The sequence below is a fragment of the Stegodyphus dumicola genome, chromosome 10 (assembly GCF_044657685.1).
Source record: "Stegodyphus dumicola isolate Sdum_Otavi_A_Nest chromosome 10, ASM4465768v1".
Taxonomy (NCBI): domain Eukaryota; kingdom Metazoa; phylum Arthropoda; class Arachnida; order Araneae; family Eresidae; genus Stegodyphus; species Stegodyphus dumicola.
Genome location: NC_140777.1, coordinates 65,074,959 through 65,089,369, shown reverse-complemented (window position 1 = coordinate 65,089,369; position 14,411 = coordinate 65,074,959). Strand labels below are relative to the sequence as shown.

At 31.5% G+C, this 14,411-nt stretch overlaps 1 protein-coding gene and 1 long non-coding RNA gene across 17 annotated transcripts in view; one reads left to right on the top strand and one right to left on the bottom strand.

Moving 5' to 3' along the window:
• The first annotated feature begins 310 nt into the window (after window positions 1–310).
• Window positions 311–14,411, top strand: part of LOC146994994 (uncharacterized) — a 183,782-nt gene continuing 169,681 nt past the window's right edge. For 6 of the 9 annotated variants that reach the window (XM_085825018.1, XM_085825010.1, XM_085825013.1 and 3 more), the window contains exon 1: window positions 311–524. In XM_085825018.1, coding sequence (XP_085681144.1) covers window positions 427–524 — 98 coding nt within the window. In that variant the 5' untranslated portion in view covers window positions 311–426. Of the gene's footprint in view, window positions 525–6,961; window positions 7,049–14,411 lie in introns of all 9 variants that reach the window. The other 3 variants (XM_085825011.1, XM_085825014.1, XM_085825009.1) reach the window with 1 other exon arrangement.
• LOC146994996 (uncharacterized) overlaps window positions 11,072–14,411 on the bottom strand; it is a 96,209-nt gene continuing 92,869 nt past the window's right edge. For all 8 annotated transcript variants that reach the window (XR_015043429.1, XR_015043426.1, XR_015043425.1 and 5 more), the window contains one exon: window positions 11,072–11,217. This is a non-coding gene — a long non-coding RNA (uncharacterized LOC146994996). The remainder of the gene's footprint in view (window positions 11,218–14,411) is intronic.

Genomic DNA, 14,411 nt, shown 5'->3' with positions numbered 1-14,411 from the left:
TTTAACGAACTTTTACAGGTCCTTAGGGGATTGATAAACATGTAGTGGTAAAGGCCCTCGGGTCGAACACTACTTAACGAATAATGATCTCTGATCTCCCCGTTGAATCACTATTATAAATGTTACTTTTCAAACTGTTGCCACCAAATGTTAGAGTCTTGCATTATATTTGAAGAAATTAAATAATGAAAAATTAGAGTAGCTCCTAAACACTATACCATCTGGGGGGCAAGATCTTTTTATTATAAATTAATTTTAATAGAAAAGTTATTTTAACATATGTGCGTTTAAGAAAATAGAGCAGGGAAAATTTCCCAAAAACGCAAGCACATGAATTTTGGCAGCATAGTTTTGTCGAAAATTGCGCGATTTGGCAACGTTGAAACGTAAAGCTGATTCGCTGGTTGTGTTTGCGCCAATGAACAAATGTGTTATTTACCGTGTGCTTTTCTTTTTAAAAGTTCCGAGACTTCAATGGATATTGATGCGGGTGATGAAGAAGAACGCTTCAAAAGGCTTGCTGTGTATGTATTCACTTATATATATATTTTTTCAAATACACAAAATATTGGTAAAAGTTTACAATTGGGTGCCCCTTGTTTTTTGGCGATTCTTTTTTTGATGCCAAGATCGGCACCAGGAAGGTACAATTTCTTGATGGTCGCTACACAAAACAAAAATAAGAAGTCAAAGAATTGTACAGACTCTGTGTCCATGAACACATTGATCTGTTTTCACTTAAAAAAAAATCCTAGAATTGCACAAACTAGGCATTGCGCACTGCCTTAAATTTGCCCATGTACACATCAATCTATTTTCATTTAAATAAAATCAGGAAGCTAAAACAGAGTTAAAACTATCATGGTAACCAGAAGTAAGGTTTCATCGCCAAAATTTAAAAAAGTTGTCGTGAAGCGAAGGGGCACTCAGTTCTACACTAGAGCGAAAATATTTATATTCGTGATCTGTTTGTATGTAGGAATTCAATATACAATTAAAGTAAAATGTTTGATATCCAAATGTAATCGAATATGTGTAGTTTCCTAAAAAAGTGCCAGAATATTTAAATGTGCGAAACTAAAAGTATAAAATGTTAGTTTCCTTGAATTATGCGTTTTCTTAGTCTTCATTTTACAATAAATCCAGATGTTAAGTATAAGTTCAAAAATAGGCTGACTATATTTTCGTCATGTCACATGTTATATTAAGTTGACCATTATTCTTCAGAACCGTATGTTTAGCTTAAAATGCTCGTTAAAAATGGGACAAAATGCCATAACGCACAAAATACCTTAGATGGAGCTCACACTGTAAATAAACTAGAAACTCTTAAATTTGTTATTAGTTTGCAAGTAGAAAAAGGGAATTTTTTAGTAAAATTTTTGGTGAATCTTCGGATTATGGTAACTTGGCGAAACTTTGGCGACCATCCCTGCTACAGCAACCTGCTAGTTTTTTTTTTTTTTTGGATGCCATTTTGTTTTCACGAAGTAAAGCCATGTTTTATTTTATTTTTTTTTTTTTACTCAAAATTTTTTCCAACAATCTGCTAGCCGAATTACGCTTATGCTAGAACTTTTATGGAACAAAAGTGCTTAATCATGACGAAGATTAGGTGCGAAATTGGGAGGAAGTGTAGAATCGCCCACTGCTTGCTGCGTTTTTAAGAATTGCATATACACGATATCTATGTACACATCAACCTATTATAACTTTAAAAAAATCCCAGAATTGCACAAAAATGGCATTGTGCACACTGGTATTGCGCACACAAAAATGACTTTATCCATGTACACATTGACCTATTTTCACTTAAAAAATAAAAATTAAAAAAAAAAAAAAAATTACAAAAATCCAATTCTTCTTACTCTTGTAAAAAGCACCAAACAAATAAGTGGGCGATTCTGCACTTTAGCAGCGAAATTGTTTCTAAGTGCTTATTAGCTAAAATCCTGTTTGGAATTTTCCGGAAAATGTCACATGACATGTCTCATGATCTCTCATTTCTCTGAGACAAAATAATCTGTGATTCGAACTGTGTACTTCTCAGATTATTGCTAAAATCCTAGCTAGTAACCTTTATCACCTTACCAAAATGTCACCAAACTACCTGTTACCATGTTCCAAAGATTAACCAAATTTTTGAAATGATCTTTCTGAAAATTTCTAAAATCATGTATTTAACAGCTTTTGACACTATAACATATTTTCTGAAGCAGGGCAGAATTTGAAAGGTGAAACCTCTTGGAAAACACACAAAGATGTCTTGTAGAATATAATACAGTATTATCAATTAATTACATAACTGCTTTTCTCTTACTTGAAGCAGAACTTTACTAATCTTGTGAGATATTTAGTCCAAGACAATTTAATTATAATATTGGGTACTTTTCCATTTCGCCGGCGCAAATCTCGCCAAGCAGACTTTATTGGCAGCAACATACAGTATACACATAAAAAATTTAACCAATGTTAGTTTTAAGAATTTTTTATTTTGAAGGCATAAGCATTTTAGTATGGTTTAAAATTTTGTAAAAAACCAATAAATAAAGACAATAAATTTGTAAAAAGACATTAATTTAAGAATTTACTTTGCTTTCATCCTGATTCGCCGGTTCATATCACGTGACCCCAAGTGATCTTATCTCATGTAAACTACGCTACAAAAATATAATTCTCTCAGTAATTATCTACATTAATTTCAAGTTAAATCTTATGGAATACAAGTTCAAATGCAAGAATTATTTTAATTCGTACGAATAGCTTACTCAGAAATTATGTAAAACCGCAGTGCTTTACTTCGCTAGTGCATTCTCATTAGATTTGATGAATTTAACCCTTGATTTTCCTTTTCTATATCTTTGCATTCAGGTGAGTGGTGTGATTGCATCGTAATTAATTACCGCGAATGGTCTTAGGGCAAAAAATTTAACTATCTTGTAAAAATTCTATGTAATTGTATGTCAGTATTGAAAGAAACAATCAATCTGATAAGAAATGGCTGCGACTTGTTTTGAAAATGAAGGGTAAAAGTTTGCCAGCGAAGATATTCCGTTTGGCATCACTTGTACCATTATTGGCGACTTTATCGTTTGTGCCGGCAAAACGGAAAAGTACCTAATATTATTTTTCAAACTTAGGTATATTTATATTGTAATAGATGAGTAAGAATTAAGGATACAGTGGATATTTAGCTGAAATATGCTAATCAGCCTAAATGCTACTATTTATCCAGTAATGTTAAATATTTAGGAAGAGAAAAATTTCCACACTTTTTTTTAATAATTCAGGATCTTTATTGATTATTTATAATGGGGATATTTCCATTCTATTTTATTTCTTTCTTCCTGTTAAATAGTCTTAAAATTTGTTTTAATTAAAAATAAATAAAAGTTGTAGATTGATAGAAGCTTTCCGTAATGTGAAACAACCTTTCCATGAATACGTTTCTTCCCATAATGTTATGCAATTGCAACTTTAAAATATTAGATTATGTTAATTAAAATTTGGGTAAAATCCTATAAGAGCCCTTGCGACAAACTGGGAGAGTGCAGAATCACCCACTGCTCCGCACGTTTCTCAAAATTGCCAACTTGAAAATAGCAAGTAAAAAAATTGGGGTAGAGTAGACTTTAAGGTACCCCTTGTATTATGGTGAAGTTGTTGTTTGATTTATCACCAAGTTGTTGTTTCATTTATGGTAGCCTGAGTAGTTGAATGTTATGGAAACCCTATTGTGACATAATCGGGTGCATGATTCTGGGAAATTTTGAATCATGGGATGTTTTGTAAGCGTTTTTGTGGTGTGTGTTGGTTTGATTCTTTAGACAGTAGAATGGCCGAATGTAGTAAGATTAATTTGAAGTTTCTGTACAATTTGGAGCAAAAGGGGAAAAGAGCTTTAATTGACTGGTGTGTAAATGTAGGTTTACTTAGTAGCCATTATAAGTGTTTTGTATGTAGGAAGGATATGCGTCTAGTCGAACGTAAAAATCGTTTAGATGGATTTGAATGGGTTTGTAGGAAGAAAAGTTCAGATGGTCACTATGTGAAGTGTTCGATCAGAAAGAGTACCTGGTTTGAAAAAAGTCATTTGAGTATGATTGATATTTTGATTTTTACGTGGCTCGGGGTGTACGAAGCGAACTCGAAAATCATGGTAAGTGAATATTTGCTTTTGGTAGTGCTTAAATATATAACATGTTTTTTCTTTTCTATGTTATTTTATTTTTTGGTTTAAAATGTATTTTATTGAGATTTTGCATTTTTTTCCCCTATATTGTAGAATTTGGTGCTCCTTTGACTTTTTAAGTGTAAATATATCAATGTGTACATGGACAAAGTAAAGGGAGTGTGCAATGCAAGTTTGTGCAATTCTGGGATTTTTTTTAAGTGAAAATAGGTCGACGTGTACATGGATAAAGTTAAAAGAGTGCACAATGCTATTTTTGTGAAATTCGGGGATTTTTTTTTTTTAAGTGAAAATAGATCGACGTGTACATGGATAAAGTTCGTGAAATAATGAAGTATTTATGACCTAAAGGGTATCAAAATTTACAAAAAAAAAAAAAAAAAAAAAAAAAAAGAAGCTTAATATTGATTTGTTTGCCTTATTAAACATTTCTCTCAATGCAAGTTGTTTAAGTTGCTCCGTTTGTTGCGCTAATACATTCTCTTTAATTCTGTAGACAGGCATAATCCTTTGCTTAGTTACATTGTTGAAGTCCTGTAACTGCTGTTTCGAGAATTCCGATTAATTTGTCAATCAAAATTTTCTCGTTGTCAGTAACTTCTCTGTCACTTTCTTCACTATCAGTAGCGTATTTTCTGGATCTAGAACTATACTACAGATTTCGCCATTCATTAATTGATTGATGATTGAGAAGGATTGTCATCACAATGAAAACTTCTTTTATATCATCCTCATTTATTACAGCTTGTCCACATTTCTTTACAAAATCCGTTAATTGGAAAATTTCGCCTTTGTTTTGCTATATCCGAAAACCTTTAAAATTAGTGGCTATCACATCAAATTTAGCTATCCTTCACTGTACATATTTGGCTATGCATCATGAGCTTGGCGACTAACGACAAGTTGTTCTGTTAAATTTTATCTTGCTTCTATCACGCACTGAGACAATTATGCCTGAATTATATTAGTTTTGTTATTTATCATACTTATGTCTATTTCTTTCACGTGCTTAAGGCTTATTAGAGTTCTGAATAAATAAATTCCCACATATATTTCAGCCTTATTGAAGGCCGGCGCTAGATATCTTACCGCCTGATGCAGTCTCTGTGGGTCCTAAATTCTCCGAGTCTCTGCAGCCATACGAGCCCTGGTGCTGGTTCTGGGTTTATGTGAATAACAAATCAATTATTCTTAATTCAAATAGCCATAAATTTAATCTTTGAGTCTGTGAGTATCATCAACAAAATCTATTTTTATCACATGGAAAGAAATGTTTGGTAAATGTTTCCTCGTAAACATTTTTTTAGCACATTTAACTTAAATCTGTAATCATCGCCAAGCGTAATGTCAACATATAAGGTTACCATACACCTTTATTATTCAATTACTAACAAGAAAAATTGGGTACTTTTCCGTTTCGCCGGCGCAAATCTCGCCAAGCAGACTTTATTGGCGACAACAGACAGTATACACATAAAAAATATTAAAAAAATCTTAGTTCTAAGAATTCATTTTTTGAAGGCATAAACATTTTAATATCACTTAAAACTTTATAAAAAGCCGATAAATAAAGACAATAAATTTGTAAAAAGACATTAATTTAAGAATTTACTATGCTTTCATGGTTCAAAATCCTAATTCGCCGGTTTATATCACGTGACCCCAAGCTATCTCATCTCACGTAAACTACTCTACAAAAATCTAATGCTCTCAGTAATTATCTACATTAATTTCAAGTTAAATCTTAATTTGGAACACAAGTTTAAATGCAAGAAATATTTCAATTCGTACGAATAGCTTACTTAGAAATTATGTAAAACTGCAGTGCTTTACTTCGCTAATGTATCCTTATTAGAATTGATGAATTTAACCCATGACTTTACCTTTTCTATATTTTCGGCTTCGGGTAAGAGCTGTGATTGCATCCTAATTGACTTAACTACTGAAAATGGCCTTAGACATAAAACTGAACTATCTGATAAAAATTCTATGTAATTATATGCCAGTATTGAAAAAACCAATCAATCTGATAAGAAAAAGCTGCGACTTGTTTTGAAAATGAGGCGTAAAAGGTTACCAGCGAGAATATTCCTTTTGGCATCGATTGTACCATTATTGGCGACTTTATCGCTTGCGCCGGCAAAACGGAAAAGTACCAAAAATTGTTTAGGCATCGCTACATGAGTCATTACTGAAGTTGTCATGTTTTGATAAACATGCGGTGATGAAAGGAAAGTATAATAAATAATGATTCCCAAGGTTGGCGTCAGATCAATGATGTATCTATGTGGAATGTTTCAGTTTGAGATGTGTACCATAAAGCGGATACGCAGGAATGAAACCAAGTTACTGATCCTGATCGTACATATTTATGCTAAAAGGTTTGTTTCTTCAATAACAATGTATTTCATTTAGTGTCAAAGTGAAATTAAGAATTGGCACACTCCAGATGTTTTATTATGCTCGGAGGGGGGTGGAATCAAATGTGCATGCGTAAAACTTAGGAGAAAAATGTTGTTGGTGGTTTTGAGGTCCGGATTTTAGATCATTTCGGATAATGGACGTCTGGATTTCAGACTTTGTACTGAATTTCTTATTTATTTTGATTAATATAGCAATTGGATTATATGGATGATCTTTAACTTTGTTAGAGATTTCTTGCTGGTAACTTTATGCTTTCTTGACTACTGTTATTATAATGACTTTTGAAATTGCTTGTTTTCATGAATGTGTTTGATTGATTTAGAAATTCTGAATTTTCATCCACAGAGAACCCGTTGGCGCCGTTGCTGTTTTACTCGCCAAGTTCACCTATGGTTGATGGGCGTTGGTTATGAGATATTAAAACACATGGAAGTAAGCCGCGTAAACATGATATTTAAAGAATATAATCAAAGTAATTAAAGAATAAGTAACATAAATTCACGTTAGCAGAGAAAACAATATATTAAGCATACGAAAGTGAAAATTCAAAATTAACTGGTTAAACACGATGCACGAAAATAAATTTGTATTTAATTCAAGTTAGCACAGAAAACAATATGTAAAGCTTAATGGAAGTAGAAAAATCATGTAATATTGAGCTTTGTAATAATGACCCTTTTTCTTGGCAATTTCTTGGGAAAATTGAGATCTGTCTTTGAATATCTTTCAGTATTATAAAATTCCAAAATATTTATGTTTTTAACAGTGCAGTTTCTAAAGAAATTGTGAATTTACGATTAATATCTTCATTGCATAATTTTAAAGTACTTCCAAAACTACGATTGAAAATCCATTATGATCGCATAAATGAAATGAATAGATATTCTCATTTAAATAGAAACTTAATTGCAACTGATTACATAAAAGTTTTTTTAGTAATAAATTATATTCTGCTCTGACTTATTTTTTTAAATTTTATGTATATGTTCATGTATTGCACGAAAAAACCAACATATTAACTTTACATTTGGCATATTGATTTTTATTAAGACTTGCTTTTTTGCATGTAACCAGGGTTCATAGCGGTCCTTATAAGTGCTTATAAGTGCTTATATTTGAAAATAAAATATAAAGGCCCTTATAGGTGCTTACTTTTTCTTTAAAGCCCTTATTTTTTTGTTTTTAGTGCTTATTTTTTGCTTTTAGTGCTTTTTTTTTAATGAACGCGCTATTTTCCCCCTACCAAAGCCGAAACTAAATAAACAACTTTTCTTAATATTAAATGTCAGGTGGTGAATCATACTCCCGGAAATAGCTTTTCCCCCTTTCTCTGCATTAACATAACCTTTGGTGCGCACAAAGAGTACAGACAGGTGCCCGTCGTTATATTGGTCAAAGAATTGCAAAAGCAGTAGAAAATTTCGGTACATTCGGCATTCTTTTCCTCTCACCCAAATACTATACACGTTTAAATTTCTATCCAGATCTTAATAATTTGCATTCTCGTTCCGCTTGGTCAGTTCATATTTGTGTTTATTATGATCATTATGCTTATATTATGAGTATATGTATGAATGTTTATAATAACAGTTGCAGTAACTGCTGAAGTATAGTAAACTTCCAAAAATGGTTGTATTTTAACACAGCGTTTTAGGAATAATACTCGGAATGGCTTAAATAAAGGGAAAGTAATCGAATAGTCAAAATAATTTAATTTTTTTTGGCCAATACATTATATAGTGCGAAGATTGGGAGGTTCTCCCCTTTCTCCGCAAAATCTCAAATATTGAAACTGTTACAAGTTCGCTGCAAAACAAGCAACGGACTTTTTTTTTTTTTTTTGTCACTTTCCAATCTGGATTGAATAGGACTAAAAGTTCTGTGGTCTACCAACCCAAGCGAAGAATGATTCTGTTGCGGAAATTTAACGCCGTCTGTTGAAAATTAGAATGAAAAACACCCCAGTTACTCATATTTAGTTCTTTATTCTCCCAATTTCAGCAGCTGTTGATTCCGATTGCGTAATATCACGTAGGGAAGAATTATGGCACACGTATTGTGCAATAACGTTTGCGATATTTCGCAGAGATAATTAATTAATTAATTTTGATGTTCTGTTTGAGATTTGTTTATGAACACTTAAAAGAGTTTTACTGTGCTTGCTAAGCAGAATATTTTTCAGTTCCATTGGTTTATTTTTATATGATTCACATATCAAAATGTCAAAAGCATTTATTTAGCGGAAAAATCTAAAAAGTGGCTACAGTCAACCCCCCCCCCCTCCGCTCCTCTTTTTCAAGTTACGCTCAACTGTCCGAATATTCGCCAGTTTCCAAGTATGCGGCTTAGTTAAGCTTTTACTGTTAAAGGATGACTGCATGAAGCAAATTTCTGTCTTCTGATTTCAGAAATGTTCCTCTTTTTTACTTAAATTACTTTGCTTGCAATATCTGTTAAGAGAAAACTGATATACAATGAAAATTTAGAAAATATTCAGAATTTAGATTTAAATTATTTAAATATTAATATGAGTGGAAAAATAAATTGTATTTATTATTAGGTTCCAAGCAAATACAATAAATATGCCTTATTATTATTTATTTTCTCTATTTTGAACTGAAATTTCATCATTAAATCTTGTAATATAGTTTAGTTCTGCATAGTTTTTTTTTTTTTTTTTCTCTCATTGTAAACTAGTTCTGTAAATTGAACTGTTATTTAAAATTTAAAGGGAAAAAAAAAAGTAATTATTTTCCATGGTTGAGGTAATGCTTATTCTCTCTTAATAAATACTGCATTTCTCATATTTTAAATTACAAGTCTAATTAAGGTTATGCAGTTGTGTATAATGTCATTAGACAGGTGCTTATTTTTTTTCTTAAAATGTGCTTGAAAAGTGCTTATTTTTTTAACTAAAATGTGGCTATGAACCCTGTGTAACTCATAACGAGAACCAAGGAATATATCATTTTTTGTGCACTGCTTTGCAACTGATATACAGCTCAGCAGCAGCTAAACAGTAAAGTGACTGAACTCTGGTACTGATTCAGAAGTCAAACAACAAGGTAGTTTAGTTAGCCAAGCTAATGGGCAAGTTGTATGATTGTTTTCATGGTATTCCCAATATGTAACGTGGATTCAAACCAGTGTCCTTCAGAAAGACCTCCTTGAAGGCATCTTTTCTTTTAGGCAGATATCTCTCCCATGCTTTTCCATAATTTAAACAAACCCAAATGATGTATGCTGCTAAAAATTTTATTTAAAGTCCATATTTAATAACATTACAAAAATTGCAAATATGGTCCAAGTTAGATCATTTTTAAATGCATATATTTATTTTAATTACACTAATTGTATATATTTATTATATGAATATTTTAAATGTCCATTTTATCATTAATTATTATTAATATATTTATGGACAACATTTCTTTTTTGATTGTTCTGTCCAATGTATCCTTGATTTTAATTTCACATTTAAATTTTCACACCATAATTTTATAAGTCTTCTGAAATTTAGTCACAATTTCACTCAATTTAACCGCGTAGTTCACAAATGCAGCATAAAAACTATGTTAATATCAGTCACCAAGGATGTATGGATTAGGTTTTTCATGCATAACCATGAGTTTTTGAGTATCCATAAAACTATTCTGTCATTTTAGAGAATCAATAATACTTTTTATTTCAGTTTAATCATCTCTTTGTGTGTCACACCTGAAATCTTCTCAAATGTTATTGTTTTGTTTATTTCATGCTTATGACTTCATAAGAAGACTTAAGTGAAACAAATGTGTCACAAGCAGTGACACTGAGATGTTATTTCACATATAACTGAGAAGTACAGCACTAATTAGCACTGTAATTGTTAAAGAAAGTATCCTGGCTTGTAAAAAGCTTCGTTGCATGTAATGTGAACTTAATAACTTTATCATTTTAAAATTAAGAAGGGTTTGTGTGTACTTAATTCAATATACAAAGCATGTGAGAGCTAGCTGAAAAAGGCATGCTTTTGTGAATATTTTCTAGGGTAAATAGGCTCATGGAAAACCACGAAAATGTCACAAAATTCACAAAACACATACGAAAAAAATAACCTGCACAACCAGCTCGTTTTTCAGGATTTGAGCCGAGATTGAACTACCACTATTCAGCCTTCTTAACCACTCGTAGGACTAAATATGTAATATGTAATATCATGTAATCAAAAGTTAACTATGTGTTGTGTAACAGGATTGCTTTCTCAAGTATCGAGGTAGGAAATACTTAATCTATTCTTTTTTTTAAGTGTTTGGTCATGGTATTATTCATTACATGTACTTTCCATAATTCATATAGAATATTAATATTTCTACTACAAGTGTCTTTTTTAAATTTTTAAGTGTTTTGCTTGTTGATATTCTCAAAATTGTATCTGATAATTAGTATAATAGGTATAAATACAGTAGACATGTATAATCGATCAGGAGTGGCTAAACTTTATGTCAGTGAGAACCACAACTGCATATTTACATCATAGGTGAAGTAGGTTTCAGACAGCAAGAAATGTCGATTCCAAACAATCATTCAGTGACAGTCTTAGTTCAATAAGAGCCATGTGCCTGTAATAAATTAATGAATGCATGACTTTTAATACATCCATTTTACATAAACAGTTTTTCAATGTTATTTTTATCAATTTACTTGTAAACAGTTTAAAGCATTTTATGTTGAAACAACTGCCTGTCTTTCATAGTATATTTGACAGTGCCAATAATTTTCAGTATTGAAATTCTATTCAGTAGCATTGTTAATAAAACTTTTGAAGAGTCATTTGCACTTGGATTCATTACACAAGTAGTGGTTTGCTAATTTTGATGACTTTGAGTATCCATAAAACTATTCTGTCATTTTAGAGAATCAATAATACTTTTTATTTCAGTTTAATCATCTCTTTGTGTGTCACACCTGAAATCTTCTCAAATGTTATTGTTGGAAAAGCATTAACAATATATTATCTGGTTAAAGTTTTAAGCCATAAATATTGTTTTTCTCATAATTTTAGATGACCATACCAATAATAAAAACATTACTTAATTAATTATTTAAAATGCATATTTTGGCAGGTGATGAAGTCAAAATATTTTATCGGTTGGAAACCTCATGATTCTGTGTGCTTAACGCTACGTTAACAGCCATGTTACCAATTATCATTAACCCCTCTCCCGCCATATTTTCTTCCACAAACTAGCATCTGTCACCGAAAACTTCCTTTATTATATGAAAATATTTCTATCTATTTGTTAAAAGTTCATAAATAATAACGTGAAAATACAAAAAAAATAATAATAAATAAGTGAAGAATAATTTAAATTGGCAAATGCGAACAATGACGGTGATAATTCAACAAAATGAACGTTAGAGGAATGGTTGCAACCTTCTTACAAGCGAATAGGTTGAATCTGCCGGATTACCAGGTTTGAACTATTATCGCCAAAGTTGGCGATGTTTACATTTGCCGGGTTCTTTGCGGAAGTGTTCCGAAATTCTAATTGGATGTAAACAAATTTCATTTAATAATAATTAAATGCCGTGTAAAGGTTCAAACTTATTTTTTTTTTAACTAATACTTAAAAGATCTAACATTGTGGTTCTCAACCTATTTTGCCCTATTCCACCCCTTTCACCATTGCTAGAAGATCATTCCCATCATGCCCTTCCTTTTCAGTACTTGAAAAATGCATATATATATTTATTTAGATTGCTTTTGAACTTACTTTATAAATTAAACCAAAAAAAGTACAGAAAATGTTGGTATATACCAGGATTCGAATAAAAATAGTTTTTTATATTTATAAACCACAGCTGCCAACTCTGCTTTTTCTTCTGGTCTCCTGGTAGATCACCAAATCTTGATAAACTTGTCTCAGTTGCAACAAACAGGGCGAAAAGAATGACCGGGGTAAGAAACGTTTTTGTTATTATTTTGAAAGGAAAAATCAGTGACAAGATCTTACTTACCATTGTATCATTCATCAAGAAGCGCTTTGTGCTCGACATTTCCAGAAGAAATTTGCAAAGTTATGGAATTCATAATTATATTATTGTTAACCTCATTATTACTACAGCTTTTAATCATCGCCAGTTTAAAGAATTTTTAGTTGAAATGGAGAGCGAGTACTCAGATCTTCTGCTGAATAATAAAGTGCGTTGGTTATCAAGAGGAAATGTTTTGAAATGTTTTGCATCCTTATTAACAGAAGTTAAAGCATTACTCCTTGAAATGAGTGTTTATAATCCAGAACTAATGAATGATCAGTAGATCCAAAAATTTTATTTTATGGTAGACGTTACATCTCATCTAAATCAGCTTAATCAAAAAACTATAGGGAAGAGGTGTGTGTGTGATTATGGCAAAGCCTCGAGGGCTATCTGCCTAAGAGGAGGGATGCCTTCGTGGAGGACTTTCTAAGGGAAACTGGCTCGTTTTTAACATGTTACACATGGGGAAAACCACGAAAACGCCCATGCAGCCAGCCCGTTCGCGGGATTCGAACCTCCTATAGGGAAGAGGAAACACAATTTTTCTGATGTTGGAAGAAGTTATTTCATTTGAAAGCAAATTATCTCTTTCTGCTCAAGATTTTTGAAACAGAAACTTTGGTTCACTTTCCAAGCCTGTTGAAACATTCTCAAGAAAATAGATCTAATATTGACATTTGCCATTTCAAAACAACAGTTTTATGACAGAAGTTTTTCTCAGCAGGTTTCAGGAATTCTGAATCAGCAAAGCAACATTAGCCTTTGTTAAAAAACCTCTTAATACTAGTGCAACGGAATTGCATTTCTCTGTTTAATATTCACATTGGCAACTCTGAAATCAATTGCTGAATTTAAAAAAAAAAAAAAAAAAAATTATGAAACTTGAAATTTGAACATTTTAAGTGCTGATGTAGAAACATTGGAGAAAAATAAATGTGTGCTTAGTTCACAGCACAAGTAATCTGGAGAAGGAAAACATGTGGAATAATATTATTCCCGACTCATGTAATCAGCTTAAAAAACTAACGTTTGATGTTTTTCTTATTCGAGTCTACATATTCATACGATCAATAATTTTCAAGCATGAACTTTTTGTCAAGAGTAAATAGAGAAGTCATCTTATTCATGAAAACTTGTAATAAGGCTTAAAATGAAAAACAACATACAAAATGCAAACTTTTCAAGAAGATGCAAGGCCATTGTTTACATTAGTGTTTTGTTAGTCATTATTGCGATTCAAGTTTTTCAATATATTGCAATTCTCTTTTATCAATAAAATAGTATCGTTATTAAGTATAATATCAAGTTTTATTCGACATATATATATAGTTTAACTAAGACTTAAAAACTGAAATATTGAGTTAATTTTAGGGAGTGTTGTGGAGCGAAAAAAGATGTAGTGTTGAGAAAGGTATAAGATGGTTTGGACATATGCAGAGAATGAATGGAAGAAGATACTTGAAAAGAGAATACAAGTATTAATAAATACAGTGCTGAACTGTTGATAATTGACTCTGTTGACTAATGAGTTTGCCTTCACTGGCCAAAGGGATATAAAACTGAACTGAGAGCAAATTGTGTGCCATCTCAAACCTTTTCTGCTGCATATACTATGCCCTAAAAGGCTGAATTGTTATTATGCCCAACAGTGTTATGTTGTTATATGTAAAGATTTTAAACAATTATTTTTTTGTAACTGTTTCTGAAATTATTAACTTAGTGTTTTATGTTCAGTTTCAGCAGTTTTCTTAGTGTTGATTAAAGAGTTACTGTT